The sequence below is a fragment of the Akebia trifoliata genome, chromosome 4 (genome assembly GCF_017979445.1).
Source record: "Akebia trifoliata isolate Shusen 1 chromosome 4, ASM1797944v1, whole genome shotgun sequence".
Lineage (NCBI taxonomy): Eukaryota > Viridiplantae > Streptophyta > Magnoliopsida > Ranunculales > Lardizabalaceae > Akebia > Akebia trifoliata.
Window position 1 is genome coordinate 18,691,618 of NC_141378.1, and position 17,590 is coordinate 18,709,207.

The 17,590-nt window shown below is 34.7% G+C and overlaps 2 protein-coding genes across 3 annotated transcripts in view; both read right to left on the reverse strand.

Moving 5' to 3' along the window:
- Positions 1–4,379, reverse strand: part of ABCD1 (peroxisomal ABC transporter 1) — a 40,347-nt gene extending 35,968 nt beyond the window's left edge. The window contains exons 1-3 of one of the 2 annotated variants that reach the window (XM_086440188.1): positions 4,070–4,379; positions 844–1,042; positions 48–179 (exon numbers count right to left, since the gene is read on the reverse strand). In XM_086440188.1, coding sequence (XP_086296314.1) covers positions 48–109 — 62 coding nt within the window. In that variant the 5' untranslated portion in view covers positions 110–179; positions 844–1,042; positions 4,070–4,379. The remainder of the gene's footprint in view (positions 1–47; positions 180–843; positions 1,043–4,069) is intronic. The other variant, XM_086440189.1, reaches the window with a different exon arrangement.
- A 1,487-nt stretch (positions 4,380–5,866) lies between these two features.
- Positions 5,867–11,187, reverse strand: LOC147404308 (4-coumarate--CoA ligase-like 9). Its single transcript, XM_086437835.1, has 2 exons — positions 11,167–11,187; positions 5,867–6,850 (listed from the first exon to the last, which is right to left on the reverse strand). The coding sequence occupies exons 1-2, from the start codon at positions 11,185–11,187 to the stop codon at positions 5,867–5,869; spliced, it is 1,005 nt and encodes a 334-aa protein (XP_086293961.1).
- Positions 11,188–17,590: the final 6,403 nt, after the last annotated feature.

Genomic DNA, 17,590 nt, shown 5'->3' on the forward strand with positions numbered 1-17,590 from the left:
ACATTGAAATTGCCAACTGAAAAAAGGAAGAGAAGAACTTGTAGTACCTCCTCGAAGCCAAAAGACTTCGACCATGTTCAGTCAACTGCAACAACTGAAGAGAAGGCATAATTTGAAGACGAATCTTCTCTGCAGTTTAAAATTTAAAATTCTGCAGTAAAAGTTCTCTGCCGTTTAACCTACAGCATAATGATTGAATCAAAAGTTGAGAATGAGATGTTACTGTGCATAAACAGAGACCAGAAATAAACAAAACAGGGATATCACTAAAAAATGATCAATAAAGTTCAGAAATTTCATTAAAAAGTGGTCGAGATAACCATGGAAACCAGAATACATAAAGAAGATGAGAAACCAAAGAACCAATGACCTAATAAATCAATACATTACAAAAAATCTTAAGGTTTGAGAACATGTCGATATCATTAAAGAATTGTAATAGCATTTGTAACAGTGAACTATGGCACTTGTGCAGATTTCCCCAAGTAATGCTGAGATAAGACGTTTGTTGAACATCATTGAGTTGCCCCGAGCTTATAAAGGGGCAACAGATATATAGGGATTAAGCAGTTTGGATATTGAAGCTAGAACCCTAAATCTGGTACAGTACAATTCCATTACTAAAATGAAATCTTGATGCCCATGTCAACAATTAAAGAAGAAAATTTGACTTCTTCATTTTATTCCCGTCCCTGATGTTGTTCGTAGCCATTTCTATTGTTATTTAGGAGGTGGTATTCCATGATAGATCTGTGTGTGTCTGTCAGTATGTTTATGTGTATGAGCGAGAGAAAGAGAATGTTTGTCTGTACAATTTACATAAGAGAGAAAGAGATAAGATACCTTCCAAAGGCCAACCATGCTCTGATATACACAGAAGTTGGTAAAATGACATTTTGCAGGAAATTTCAGCTCTGATTTCTAAATATCAAATCAGGAGCCATGTTTTTCCTTGCCAACATTACCAGTAGAAAAGGTAATGATCTTCGCCAAAGATCAGGTGTAATGGTTCCACGATCCTATGGCTGAAAATCAGAATAACCTGAAAAATGACACAATAACATGTTACAAATCAAAGGGTGACAAGAAAAAGAACAAAACATATGATCTTCCTCTTCTGGAGCATAACCAGAAAAAAATAAGATTTTTTTATCAACACTGAAAAAAATTGAGTTTTTGCTCAACTTACAACCATTAAACAAAAATGGTTGTGGGTACACACTTTTCGTTATTTGTTTGCAAGTGCAAAACGCCCAAGTAGTTGGAGAATTGGTGATGGGGACATCAGATCATCACCCTCTAAATATTACCATAAAAGAGGAAATCATAAGCTTCCTTGTGGATGGTGATAGCTACAGAGGGGACTTGAAGACCCCATGTGCAAGATCTTTAAAAGACTCCACATTGGAGAGTGCATGTAGGTTGCATTTGAATAGAGGACTTGTCGGTTGAATTAGAATGACCAACTTGTGACAATAGCGTTAGAATACTTAGGATTTATTTAATTTTCTACTTTGGGCTTTAGTTTTTTTAATGTTTTTGAACTTTTTCATGTTTTATTGACCTATGGTCTTGGGGGTAGTTTTGTAACTTAAGTATGTCTTTTTCTTAAGCTTATAAGGGTTAAAAGTTTAGGATAGAGAAAGTTACGAAAATTAGAGAATTTTTGTAATTTATCTTTCATTTAAGGATAACTTAGGTATTTTTCTCTTTAGGGCTTTGTTTTACTATTTAAGCACATCTTTATATTATTTTATAGAGTTTTTTTAATACAATTTACAGAATTTCTAGTTTTCCTATCTTGAATGTTGGGACATTCATCTTGGTGAGCAAGAATCCAATTTCTTCTTGGTTTGTAGGTATAGTCTAATTTTCTTCATTCTTTTTTCATAGTATTTTGTGACTTTTTTTTTTTTTTTGTAAACCCTAGGTCAACCCTTACCAACATCCTTTAGAGATCCTACACATAATAGAACTTACCAAATCCTCTCTCAAAACTACCATGTTGCTGCCTAGAAAAACCCTAACCGAATCAACCTAAATCAATCCAAAAATCATCCTTATTTGCTGGCCAATAATTTACAACAAACTTAGACCAGCCTAAAACCTCATTTTTATTAATCTAACATCTTATTCGAACCCTAGATCTAACCTTAGGAACCCTAATTTTCTATATCTTCTCAGATATTATTAGATTAATACCCTAGACTTGTTGGAAATTCTATCTGCCATAAGATTCATCAATTTAATTTTTTAGATTCAGACCGGTGGGACTTAACAACATTGTATAGAATTATTTGTTAGTTATTTATTAGACTTTTCTCATTTTCTATGGTAGAATCCGGTGGTTTATAATATTCATTGTCATTGGTCATTTTTTAGTAATCTCATAACCATCATTTTAGTAATAGTTTCATGGTCTTGCATCAATTGGAGCTTTTTCTTTATATAGTCTAATTGTACGATTGTTACTTTCCTTCGGGTTGCTACTCAAGGAAATTTAGAAAGAAAGGAATCTCATCCTTCTATTAGAAAAAAGATGGATGTCCAATAGATTATTTTGAAGATAAAAATCTCCCTTATCATGATGGTCTTCAATCGTGCTAAGATGTGAATGTCCTTTCTTTATTTAAGCTTGCCAAGGGCATAACCTAATTTCATTTGAAGGAAAAATAAAAGAGCATAATATAGTAGCTCACCAATATGAAGTTTTAACTTGGTGAAATTTCGTAAGAGACTGCTATATCAATAGAAGCAAGTTTTGGTAACCAAAAACAACAATAATTGTTGCGGTTTGTTGAGCCTGATGGTACTAGTCAATAAGGAGGTCCTGTTAATCATGGCACGCGTCCCGCTAGTCAAGCAGAATTGATTTTCTTTTTTATTTCACAGTTTTTATGCAAAGCCCAAATTCGTTGGGGATATATAGTGGTTTTCTGCATGAGAAATTAGGTATTTTTTCGTTTTGGCCTTTGAGCATAATGGAATCAGTGCACCTCTGTGGTTTTTCCCTGTTTTAGGGTTTTCCATATAAATCTTGTGTTGTGGCTGATATTCTTTTTTATTTTCTTTCTTGTTCGTTCACTTCAATTTTTTACGCATCTCGGGTTGAAGGTTAAGTTTTCCCAACAATAATGTGACTACATTCATGCATTGAAGTATGGGAAAATTGGGAACCTCAAATAAAAACCAACCAAATCTACGAACTTTCACCTAGGATCCAATCAGAATGCCTAACTAAGATTCGACAAGTTTTAGCCAATGCCATGGAGAAATGAAAAGGATGAGTTTGTAATGGGCATTATCTTATGCGCTAAAACCTAACATCCTTCGTAGAGACTGAAATCAAAAGCCATAAAAGGAATAAAGTAACCTTGATGGATCCAATTTCTATCTATTTTGTACTGATATCCATTTTTTGCAGGTTAGGGTATTCTAGATTTTCCATTTTCTCTCCGGCCATTACTCTCTATTGAAAACAATTAAAACCCTAATCATCTTCATCAAATGAGACTCTACTGAAAAAGAGTGTGAAACAAAATTCAAACTACTATGGGTAATGTCAAAATAATATTTTACAAGCTCTTATCTTTCAGTACAACAGCAAAGCCTTATCCCAAAGATTTGGGGTCAGCTACAAGAATTTTATTCCTCCATTCCTCTCACTCTTTCTCAGAACCTTAAACTTGAATATTTCTTCTAAGTTGGGCTGTAATTAACCTTCCTTGAACATGCTCAAAACATCTCAGCCGACTTTCTCTTAATTTATCGCCAATTGGAGATAATCCTACATCTTTCCAACTGCCTTCTTTTCTAATTTTATCTTTCCTAATCACTCCACTCATCAGTCACAACGTGTGCCCGAAATGATTTCTCTTTCACAATTGATAATCAATACTCTATAGTTTCTTTGTTGAGATATAATCAACCAGAACAAATTAAGTCCCATTGTACCTTTTTCACATTCAGTAAATTTTTTGTCTATCTAAATAATAATTTAATCGACAATTATGGAATTAGAGAGAACAAGTAGAATCTTCAAATTCAAATAAATATGAGAGAGATTTACCTGAGGACGAACTACAAATCGAAAAACTGCAGAAGAGACACTGAAACCTCTCTAAATCTCTCTCAAAAGCGCAAATCTTTGGATTCCAGGTCGAGAGAGATCACTCTCTCCCCGTCGCTTGCACGGCAATAGAAACAGAATTGAAAAGCCCTAGTTTTATTTGATTTTTCCTTAAAAATCCATGAAAAATAAAAATAAAACAGAAAATCCAAACCCTAATTGTGAGAAAGTTGGATCGAAAGGGAGAGACAGAAGAGAGAAGAGAATGGCGGGGATGCTCGCGCGCGTGTGACAGAGAGAATGAACGAGAGAGATACGAAACTAGTGAGATACTACGATGATGTACTTGTTTGTTGCGGCAGAAAATAGGGAACTGCTATTGGCACCCCAAATTTTACTTATTACATCTTATGTTCTTAACTTTTTTATCACACTCCTCCGATTAAAGATTAAAACACAATGCTCAAGCATCACAAAGACTCATCGCTTAAATTATAAGTCAAACATTACGAAACATTATAACACTCATTCAAACAATTTCTGTAGTTTACAATTAGGCTTGAACTCATGTAAAATCTTAAACTTAAACTTTTTTTTTTTTTTCTAAATAAACTTAAACATAGAAATCTATAAAGATATAGATGCATATATCTATAGGGAAATGTTCAGCAACAAACATTTTGACAAATATTTTTCAAAACATGGGTTAGAGATTTTGGAATTGGCTGATTTTTGGTGAGGATGATCTCTACGGTGAGGAGATCATCATCACCAAAAATCAGCCCATTTCAAAACCTCTAACCCATGTTTTGAAAAATGTTTTGCCAAAATGTTTGTTGCTGAAAGGGACCCTATATATATAGGGTCCCGTTATTTGGCCAACAGTTTAGCAAACACTTTTTCAAAAAATGGGTTAGAGGTCTTGGAATGAGCTGATTTTTGGTGAGGATGATCTCTACGGTGAGGAGATCATCCTCACAAAAAATCAGCTCATTCCAAAACTTCTAACCCCAGTTTACAAGTTGAAAAATCGTGAACCGTCCATTTTTTGTAAACCATTTTTGATGGGGTTAGAAGTTTTGGAATGGGCTGATTTTTGGTGATGATGATCTCCTCACCGTAGAGATCATCCTCACCAAAAATCAGCCCATTCCAAGACCTCTAACCCATGTTTTGAAAAATGTGTTTGCCAAACTGTTGGCCAAATAACACTACCCGGGTTCCTGCGACACACATATAGACAACGTGTTTGTCTTATATGGGCAAAAATGTTTGGAATGAGCTGATTTTTTGTGAGGATGATCTCTGTTATGAGGGGATCATCCTGGCAAAAAATCATCCCATTCCAAAACTTGTAACCCCATCAAAATTGATTTATAAAAAATGGACGGTCAATAATTTTTCAACAAAAATTAGACGGTCTATAAATTTCATAATGAGCTGATTTTTGGCAAGGATGATCTCCTCACCACAGAGATCATCCTCACAAAAAATCAGCCCATTCCAAACATTTTTGCTCATATAAGACAAAACACGTTGTCTATATGTGTGTTGAAATGGTTGTCGTTTATATATATATATATAGGGGACGGTTCGAGGGACGTGTTAGAAACCGAATGAGAAACCCATGTTTCTCGTTCGTTGAATTTAGAGAAAACAATGGTTGAGATTTCGTTTGACACCAATTCCAATTAGTAAAATAAACTCGTTATTTTAAAAAACTCCCTCGTTTTTTGTTTTTTTTAAATTAAATTCAATCCAACTCTCTGTTTAAGGAAATAACTCTATGTTTCCCTTTCACTCGACTGAAATCCAAGTCTCTTCTCTCTCGATTGATGAAAACCCAAGTCTCTTCTCCCTCGATCGACTGAAATTACAGGGAATATCTCTCTCTCTCTCTCTCGATGGGGCCACCACAACAAGCATAACCTTACACTCCACTACCACCTCCATCATCACTGTAGTCTCACCCATCGCCACCGACTTCACATAGTAAAGAAACCCATAAACATGAAAGTACGGCACCGTCGACAACATTACGAATGAAAACTCCTTCGTTTTCCGACTCGTATGGATTTTGGTCACTGCAGATATAAAATTTTTGTGAGTCAACACTACGCCTTTGAATCGTCCAGTTGTACCAAATGAGTATAGAATCGTTGCTAGATTGGATTGACTCACCTCCGTTTTGGTGAACTTTCCTCTTACAATCATTTTCATGGAGTGGAAATCAAGCGAGTCAATGAGAATCATTTGGTATTTAAAAGAAGGGAGTTTGTGAGCAGTAGTGGAGATCGCGAACGCGATTACTGGTTTGGAAAGCTCGATTTGGCGGAAAATTTCAGATTTGGTACTTGTTGGATTGGCAGGAGAGATAACGACACCTAGAGAGAAGTAGAGAATTAGAATTTGAATGTTGGATGGAGAGATTACCAAAGTGGAATCTCCTTTGGAGAGACCGATTAGGATTTGAAGAGAGGCGACGAGAGTTTCAATCTGATGGAAGAATTCTGAGTAGGAGATGTGGTTACTGGTGGAGGAGTCGATCAGTGTAGTGATTTCCGGTGAGGAGGATATGCTTTGGAGATTGGAGACATGATTGGTGATGGAGAGTGGATAATTCGTCGGAGGGATGGTAATCGTCGGAGAGAGGGTAACGGCCGGTCGGAGGTTGTGGTAGATCTTCATTTCCAAACAGAAACCGCTCTTGGTATCCGCCATTAGAGAGAGAAGAGATTGAGCTTCGTGTGAGACAGTGAGAGTGTTTTGAAAAGTTATTTCCTTGTTTAAAAAAAAAAAACAAAAAACGAGGGAGTTTTTAAAAAATAACGAGTTTTTTTTACCAATTGGAATTGACGTTAGACGAAATCTTAGCCGTTGTTTTCTCTAAATCCAACGAAAGAGAAACATGGTTTTCGCATTCGGTTTCTAACACGTCCCTCGAACCGTCCCCATATATATATATATATAGGGTCGGGTTCCTGCAACACACATTGCGACACACATATAGACAACGTGTTTGTCTTATATGGGCAAAAATGTTTGGAATGGGCTGATTTTTTGTGAGGATGATCTCTGTGATGAGGGGATCATCCCGGCAAAAAATCATCCCATTCCAAAACTTGTAACCCCATCAAAATTGATTTACAAAAATTGGACGGTCTATAATTTTTCAACAAAAATTGGACGCTCTAGAAGTTTCATAATGAGCTGATTTTTGGCAAGGATGATCTCCTCACCACAGAGATCATCGTCACAAAAAATCAGCCCATTCCAAACATTTTTTCCCATATAAGACAAAACACGTTGTCTATATGTGTGTTGAATGGTTGTCGTTTGCACCTAACCCATATATATATATATATATATATATGGGTCCCGTTCCCCACCCTAACCTTTACCCTACACTTTAACAAACGTGTTTTGTCCTACATGGGTTAGAAGTTTTGGAATGGGCTGATTTTTGGTGAGGATGATCTCTATGGTGAGGAGATCATGCTCACCAAAAATCAGCTCATTCCAAAACTTTTAACCCCATCAAAAATGGTTTACAAAAAATGGACGGTCCACGATTTTTCAACTTGTAAACATGGGGCTAAACATTTCGGAATGGGCTGATTTTTGGGGAGGATGATCTTCTAATCATAGAGATCATCCTCACCAAAAATCAGCCCATTCCAAAACTTTTAACCCGTGTAGGACAAAAAACATTTGTTAAAGTGTGTGGTAAAACTTAGGGTGCTGAACATTTCCCATATATATATATGTGGGGTCCCTTTTAGCAACAAACATTTTGGCAAAACATTTTTCAAAACATGGGTTAGAGGTTTTGGAATGGGCTGATTTTTGGTGAGGATGTTCTCTACGGTGAGGAGATCATCCTCACTAAAAATCAGCTCATTCCAAAACTTCTAACCCCATGTTTACAAGTTGAAAAATCGTGGACCGTCCATTTTTTGTAAACCATTTTTGATGGGGTTAGAAGTTTTGGAATTGGCTGATTTTCGGTGATGATGATCTCCTCACCGTAGAGATATATATATATATATATATATATATATGGGAAATGTTCAGCAACAAACATTTTGACAAACATTTTGGCAAAACATTTTTCAAAACATGGGTTATAAGTTTTGGAATGGGCTGATTTTTGGTGATGATGATCTCCTCACCTTAGAGATCATCCTCACTAAAAATCAGCCCATTCCAAAACTTCTAACCCCATCAAAAATGGTTTACAAAAAATGGACGGTCCACGATTTTTCAACTTGTAAACATGGGTTAGAAGTTTTGGTGGGACTAGAAGTTTTGAAATGGGCTGATTTTTGGTGATGATGATCTCCTCACCGTAGAGATCATCCTTACCAAAAATCAGCTCATTCCAAAACTTCTAACTCATGTTTTGCCAAAATATTTAGTGCCGAACATTTCCCATATATATATATATGGGTCCCGTTCCCCACCCTAACCTTTACCCTACACTTTAACAAACGTGTTTTGTCCTACATGAGTTAGAAGTTTTGGAATGATGTGATTTTTGGTGAGGATGATCTCTATGGTGAGGAGATCTTTCTCACCAAAAATCAGCTCATTCCAAAATTTCTAACCCCATCAAAAATGGTTTACAAAAAATGGACGGTCCACGATTTTTCAACTTGTAAACATGGGGATACAAATTTTGGAATGGACTGATTTTTTATGAGGATGATCTTCTAATCATAGAGATCATCCTCACCAAAAATCAGTCCATTCCAAAACTTCTAACCCATGTAGGACAAAACACGTTTGTTAAAGTGTAGGGTAAAGCTTAGGGTGTTGAACATTTCCCTATATATATATATATGGGTGGCGTTCAATGGCCAACTTTTTGGCAAAACATTTTTCAAAACATGGGTTAGAAGTTTTGGAATGGGCTGATTTTTGGTGATGATGATCTCCTCACCTTAGAGATCATCCTCACCAAAAATCAGCCCATTCCAAAACTTCTAACCCATGTTTTGAAAAATGTTTTGCCAAAAAGTTGGCCATTGAACGCCCTCCTATATGTATATATATAAAGATTAATAGAGAGAGAGCCACTATTGAAAGTCCAACTTTTATTTATCGTCCATCATTTATTATTTTTTTATATTTTTATTTGAGGGGTTACATTATTCATTTTTATTTCCAAAACATATTTTTCAGCGATTTCAACTCTCTTATTATCAACGATTTTGTTGTTAAAATACCGACGATTTGGTTGTTAAAAATATCAAGGGTGTTTTGACTTTAATTTTACTTGCAATCTCACTGATAATTTATCCACAAGATCATTAATTGCAAAAGTGACAATTTCATTAGAAAACATATTTTGAAAAAATAAAATGAACAGTGTATGAAAATTTGGCCATAAATTGGGCACGTTTATAAGAAGAATGATGTTGAAGTCACCTCAAGATTGATAAATGGAAAATATGCGGCATATGCTTCATACGTGTATTATCCATTTCATTTCAAAAATTTGGACATATGATTGTGATGATGAAATTGGAGATGTTAATGGTGACAGTAATAATAGTGGTGGTGATAATGAAGGCATTGCGGTATTGTTCCATTGATTTTTAAAAGAAGACCAAAGTCAAGGGACAAATCATCAATTTGAAAAATTAATGTGTAATCTCAAAAAAATATAAAGGGTCGTGTCATTATTTTTTTTTAAAGATAAAATGAACATTTGTTGTGTAGAAATATGGATTCCTTAAAAATTTTGAAGCATGACCACTTCAAAGTCGACTTGTGTTACACGTCACAACTTACAAGTTTACACTTTATAACATACAACAAATTATAGTAATATTTTTTCCATTGAATTTTATAAAAATTCGTAAAAAAAAATGGGTTTTAATGTGTGTTTGGTAACACTTTTAAATTCTGAATAGAGGTGGTCTACCTTTAAAATTCAGACTTCAAAAGTTTTATTTTCGTATGTTTCAATTCAAATTTTAGATTTCAGAAGACTTTAACGAGCAATAAGGGGTGCTAGATGAAAATTTCTGAAGTCTAATTTCTAATTTTAGACTTCATAAGTGTTACCAAACATACTCTTATTATTTTCAAACTTAAAATCCATGAATTATTTATAATAGTTCAATGTCCAGAAAATAATATTTTTATAGAAAAAAATAAATTCATGAATTTTTTAAGAATTAAATGAGAGATTGCTAACAAGATTCTTATAAAGTTTCACATCAGGAGATGCGATATGAAGTACAATCCCGAAGTTACTCATTTCTCTTTCTTTTATTTTTAATTGGGATGAATAAGTAAGAGTTGGGGTGCCAATAACTGCTCTCCACAAATGACTAAGCTGTTATTTCCCCATTGTTAGCGCGCGTACGCCATTGGCGTGATTTGTTATTTCAGCTGAGTGTACGGTACGGAGCTAAAAGAAAAAAGGTAAAATAGACATTTTCCCCTCTCAGTTTTCTTTATTTATTATTATTTTAATATTTGAGATATCCTTTGAAAACAAGTAGGTGACATACACTCCTTGACCTGAGTCTTCTCTGAGAGAATGATAGAAAATGCTCTAAATGACTCATCTCTTCAAAAACTTTTGTCAATGTGAGGATTCCAACCCTAGAGAGATGGGTTGTAACTTGGACCATCTTTAATCCCCTGTCGAGCTTAAATTGGCTAAGTCCATTTAGTTGTAACAAACTTCAACAATGTTCAGATTGATTAAGCTTTATGAAAAAATATTAAATTTATGAATCTTTTGGAGCTGTTTGAGATTATTTTTCATCAAAATAGGTGTTAAATCCTCATCTTGGTTAAAAAATGGTTTGTGATAAAAGCAAACTTATTCTGTTATGATATGTTGTACCCCTTTTTTTAATAAAAACATACATCTAACCATAAATAATATGCATAACCCCCATGGGGTTAACCTAGTGGCAAGCCAATTCTTGACAAACTCTTCAGGAAGGGTAGGTCAACTGTTTGAAACTGCATGAAACAATGAATTCCTTGGAATCACTTTTTAGACACTCGACTCAACCAATTGCATGTAGGACTTTTCGAGGGGGCGATGCTTGTGATCGTGAGATTAGTCTCACCTGAAGAGTGAGAATACCCATGATAAGCCAAAAAATATATATAAATATTATAAATAAGTATAGTATAAAGTAACATTTGAGATTAGACTGGGATGGGCATTGTTGGGTCCATACCTAGTGTAATGGCTTGAAATTTTTTTGATCCAACCAATCTTTGTGGATTCAAGGCCAAAATCTTAAACCCTTTTTTTTCTTTTCCTTTTTACCTTAAAATTCTCTCACCTCCAATCTTCAAACCTCAAAAATAAGACATAATTTGCATGGAAGTTGAAAGTAATGGGTCTCTTTTATTAGGAAAATCAAGGGTTATTTACAAGAAGTTGAAGACAAACATAAAGAAGATAAGGATGAATAGCTTGAAAAAATTACCTTAGATGTTGAAGAGTTTGAATATGATATTTTTGGGAAAATAGTAAAAAGGTTTAGATCAGACATTGAAGGTGAGGGTATTTAACTCATTCTATGTTAGTCTCACTTTGAAGACTTAGGTCAAAGGATTGGCCAATTGGTATGAGAAGAAAGGGGTATTTAAAATATTCACCTTTAGGAGAGAGTACGTCTAAAATCATCCCAGAAAACGTCTGATAAGGATATATTTCTAAATTTCATTAAAAATGTCCCTCGTAGTGCCATCTGGCATAGTTCTAACCACAAGATATGGATACTTTTTCATCATTGGATTGGAAGCATCTTCTTTTTCATTTTGGTTTGCTTTATTATCAAGGAAAACACTTTCCTTGATAACATAGTAAGATTTTAAACCTTACTAATGGTTGTTTTGCTCAAATGGATTATCACATTAGCAATCTAACACCACATTCCTCTAGATTTCATGGAAAAACTCATATAAAAAAAATAAAAATAAAAAACTTCTTTTGGCTTGATTCAAGGTTTTGAAAATGAATGACTACCGAACTTCCATCTCACTCCCAAATTTAAAATTAAAATTCAACCGTAAAAAATAACTATGCCAAAGTTTATAAAATTTTGTTCTCTATGAACATCAAGTAGTGGATCATGTTTTTGGATTTCACAAGGTGAGCCCAAGGACCCTTGGTAAGGGTGGAATCCTTGCTTACTTAGTAGGGCTAGTTGGACTCTAGGTGGGCCTAAAAGTCACGTGTATCTTACTATGGTTTAGAGTTGTATGTGGGAAACGTTTCCCTGAATTCGAAGGAGCACAAATAGATGTCAAATTTCACAAAGCATGGACCATCATTTGTAAATACATTTGAAAAAAAATAAACAACCGGCTATTTGGGGAGAAGACACCATTGAAAACATTAAAGCAAGAATTCACGCAAACGATAAACATAGGAAATTTGGGGAGACTCATAGCAACTTATAAGGTCAGGATCAAAATTTTCCTTTTCCGGGCAGGTAAGAAACTACTTTTTGAGCTAAAAAGATCGATTTTTCAATTTTTTTAGGACGGACCTTACTCTATTCCTTGGGCAAGGAATAGCGGTCTTGGGGATGGTTGTCAATTAAACTTATGAAGGAACTAAGGTGTTCGATCACTAATAACATAAAAAAATATACACAAATTTTGAAGCATGTCGTTAGGAGTTCTAAAACCAGCAATAAAGTCGGTTTATACTAGACAGACCTGAGGCTCTAATCTGTCAAAAAGTAGTCACTTCAAAGTTCTAGGCAAAAACTAGGCATAAAGATACAAGTAAAAGTTCGGTATATGCCGATAGGTGAGTTCGAAGGGTTTCAAAATGTTTTGGTACATTCCAATTTCTATTAAGATCATCACGAAACATTGAATGTTTTCTTAGAAATGTTTTGGAATATTGTAATGCTTCGAAATGTTTGGTGATGTTTTGATATTTTTTTGTTTTGGATAACCGGGTATCCCTATAAAGAGCGGATCAAGCCCATATCTAGACTTTGCTCATTCCATAGACCATGGTCTTATCTAAGGGCTAGTCCTGGACATGTGACGCTTGCACATCACATGCACCAAGTAAGCAAGGGTGTGTCCTTACATCTTACAATTAAGTTGGCATGTTTTCATTTTGTTTTAGGCTTACCAACTTTTACTCCTAATACATGTGAGAGATTTTTTGGATTTCCACTCTTCAAGATACGTGATGCAGTAAATGATCAAATCTCCCTTAAGATATGTGTTACAATGAATGATTAACTCCTCTTTGAGATGTGTATTACAATAAATGAACAATTCTGATAATCCTATTCGACGAAGCTTATAAGTTTTGGTTGTCTTATTTGATAAAGCTTCTAAGTTTTTAGTCGCAATATGGTGTCACCTTAACATGAAAAGATACCAGTAAGGTACTGTTCATGGAACCTCCGACAATCAAGTTAGTAAAATTGCATAACAAAAAGAAAATAATAAATATAAGAGAATTATGTGTGGTTTGTGTATCATGATGTGAATGTGATTAGTCTCCCTATTTATAGGTTGTACTAATTGAATGGGGTAGTAAACTCGATTAAAACCTCTCTCCCATGTTGTTTGGTATTTATGACAATTAAGGCCCACGATGCATTGATGATAATAAAAACTCACTCTCATGATTCTTGTAATATATACGAGGAGTGGCCTTAAATGTGTAACTCACTTGACTTGGTGGAGACTTAGTTCTCGAGTTGCCTCAGTCAAGTTATGTAGTCGTGGTTCCTTCGGGCACCATGTATAATTTGTGCTACTTGGGAAGTTTGTCTCCCTTGTCTCTACAAGAGTTTTTCCTTAGCTTGGTGGTTAAACCACATTTTGACTGAATCACATAGTAAGTACGTTTGAATGAGGGGTTGGCCAAGGAGGCCAAACCACTTATGGTGAGTACGTTTGAATGAGCGGTAAGCCCAAGGGACCAAGTCACCTAGTGGGCACGTTTAGATGAGGGGTCAGTCAAGGAGGCGGAACCACCTATGATGAGCACGTTTATGTGAGGGGTTGACCAAGGAAATCAAGCTACTTATGCAATGTTTGATCTGACCTACATTGATTGGGTTGATTCGGGTTAAACCGGATCCTAATGCCTCAATTTAGTAACTTCACTAATCCCAAAGAAAGTGATTTTTTTCCCTAACATTACACTAATTTTTTCAACTCATGATTTTTTTGAATTAGTGCAACTAAACCTGAAGCTCTCACTCATAGAATCATATTTTAGTTGAAAATACAATATCTGGTACATCACCTGAAGCTTTGAAGGTGCATCTTGTTAGGCTAATTTTTCTTGTTCAGTTGCTCCTTACCTTTCTTGTAGATCATAAAAGTTCTCCTCCAAATTCTTATAGGGAATTGTTATTAGCAAACCAACTTTTACTTACAATACACCAATTCATATATATGCTTAATTTCAAAAGGGCAGGTGTCTTGTAACTAAAAGTTGGTGTTGGTGTGGTAATATAATTTTTCTTATAATACATTAATTTCTTCTCCTCCAAATGCTTCCTTTGGAGAGAGATTGAGTCCATTTATTTATTTTTTTGAGAAATTTCTTACAGGGAATTTTTTCCCCTTAGATTTTCTAAGAAGCCCTAGAACATGAATTTGGTGTCCCTTTAATCTTAGTTGGTGTATGGTGCATAATTCCATTAATTGGTGTATTATAAGTAATAATTAAAACAGCCATGACAATCTACTTCACCTAATTTTGTCACTCTCATAGTTAATATTGATATCTATATATTCCAAGCTCCATTTCTTGGCCATACACTTGTCATGGTGGTCTTCACAAATCAATTTTACCATAAAACCCCCCAAAATTGAGATATTTCTATGGACATCAAGCATTCCAAAGAATCAAGCCAAGGAAACAATGCTCTACATCATTTAACATGATCAATCTCCACCTTGAAAAATAGATGGAGAAGGTATCACTGTTTAATTTGTGTCCCGACAAATCTCGATCAATCCATTAAGGAAATAACTATTATTCATGTATCTCGATTCTCGATCCCCGATCCTTGTTTAAATTGTTCATTTTATAAGAATTTGTTAATAATATATTCACCAATGAAGACCTAAATGTAGCTCGTGATGGTAGGTATTATTTTAACAAGAGCTTCTATTGCCACCCCAACTTTTACTTATTACACTCCAATTGAAAATACAAATAAGTGAATGGTTGAAAATAAGTAAAAGTTGGGGGGCCAATAGATTTCCATTTTTGAGTTTAGGATTTTATATCAGCCCAATCATGATTGTGAACAACTATGAAAAGTATTTGAATGAGTGTTATAATGTTTTGTAATGGTGAGATTATAATCTTAACCAAATATTGATAATGTGTTGAAGAATGTTTTAATCTTTAATTGTGGTGTAATAAATAAAAGTTGGGGTGCTAATAGCAGATCTCATTTTAATTCATATAAAGTCTACTAAACATGTGACATTGAGCCCGTGCAATGTCTATATATCAATAAACCTAATACATATTAATAAAACTTTAAAACTAGATTATGGTTTTTAGGAAGCTTATTGTGAGTCCTCGATTCAATTTATTGAACAATGGGAAAAAAACTGTCCCTTTTAGCATAATAACAAACTTCAGATTCGGTAGGGGTTCAATTTGGTTAAATCCGGGAAACTTTTGTAAAAAATTTGACAAAATCTATTATCTTCAACCCTCTCTCTAAACCCTATCTTATTCTTAATGTTTGAATGCTGAGAAAACTAAAATTTTGGAAGTGAACAGTAAAAATATTACCATCTTCCACAATTCAACAAGGAATTGTAGATTAATTCGCTAATTTGTCAAACTAATTAGCTAATCCCAAATTCGGAGAATTTTACGCATTTGTTGTAAAAGTTGGAGAATTTTGTGACTATGCCTTTTAGTAGGCGAAAGAAGAGAGCTTAAATTCCTCTCATAGTAGGATTCATACTCCATCAAGGTTTTCCTTAAGACCATTTAATATGATTAGGACCATTTAATTACTAGACTTTAAAATTAATAGAATTATTAACTTATCAAAATCATGAAGGTCAATGGAGCCATACCACACACGTTATCCATACCTACCAAAGTTTATTTGTACTATTTTTTCCCCCTTATCGTGAGTATCCCCACTCTTCACGTGAGTCCGACTTTGAAGAAACCTACTTATGTTGATTTTTGTATTTAATACACATTTCATCAATAGTTGGGATACCTCCTTGAAGACGCTATGTGTACTTCGAGAAAGAGGATTCCTTCAAAACTTTGAAGCGGGCTGCCCGCTTCTAAGCTTTTTCCCTTCAAGTGAGACTAATCCCAAGGTCACACACATTACCCCCCATCAATTAGTTGAGTCAAGGGTCAACTAGACCTTGGACGGTGACCCCAAGGAATTCATTGCTTCATGGGGTTCTGTACACTTGACTTACTCCTCGACATTTTTTATATTAATCTCCTTGAATGAGTCATGACCCAAATATTCATTCTTCAAACTTTGACGAATAATAATGCATGAGCTTGAATATGCACAAAATAGTTGACGATGCAATGCAAGTTCCTCCATCAAAATTTGAAGTGACTCGGAAGCCTTGTGGAACCAACTCAATTTTATATGGTCTCTTGCATTTACGATTAGAGTAGGGACCCAAAACAGTATCCCGTACCTAATCAAGGTTAGGTGGCACTCCGTTTTATGCTATGTGGCATTTTTGGTATCCACTAATCATATGGATATGCAGTTCTTCCCTTAATGAATCTACACTCAAAAGATCATTTTGATTGGTGATGGGCATCCATTGATGATATTATTGTCTTAAAAGGATGATTTCTAATTATTTGATTTAAATTAATTTCAAAAATTTAGATCTAGTGGATACAAATTATCAAATAATATGATTTTTGGTATGTAGGTTCACCGAAGGATGGACCATGTATCCATACAGTGAGTGGTTCCTCCAAAAACTGCCATGTGACATTAAATGGGTGCCCTCTGACCTGGTTAGGTACAGTACGGGAACATTTGGATCGCTACACTTACTATTGTATACTTTAATAATGGGGGCGGTTCAAGGGCCATATGTAAAAACATATGGAAAAACAATGGTTTTTCAAAATATGGGTTAGAGGTTTTGGATTGAGCTGATTTTTTGTATGATGAGAAGATCATCCTCACAAAAAATCAGCTCAATCAAAATTTTTTAAATCCATCAAAAGTGATTTACAAATTATTGACAAAAATTGATAAAAAATCGACGATCCACATTCTAAGTCACTTTTAATGGGGTTAGAAGTTTCAAATTTGACTGATTTTTTTTTTTCAGATGATCTTCTCATCATAGAGATCATCCTCACAAAAAATCAGTTCAATCCGAAACTTCTAACCCATATTTTAAAAAATTATTAATGTTACATTGTTTTTACATATGTTTTCTCGTGTGTCCCTTGAGCCTGACCCTTAATAATTTGAATAGAATGTCAAATCATGTGTAATGGATTCACTTCAATGA

Excerpts from the sequence above, each read along its gene's own strand:
- LOC147404308 (XM_086437835.1), bottom strand. The coding sequence starts at position 11,187 with ATGGGTATTCTCACTCTTCAG. Across the intron at positions 6,851-11,166 it reads TGGGTATTCTCACTCTTCAG|GAAATAACTTTTCAAAACAC; the intron begins GTGAGACTAATC and ends TTTTTAAACAAG.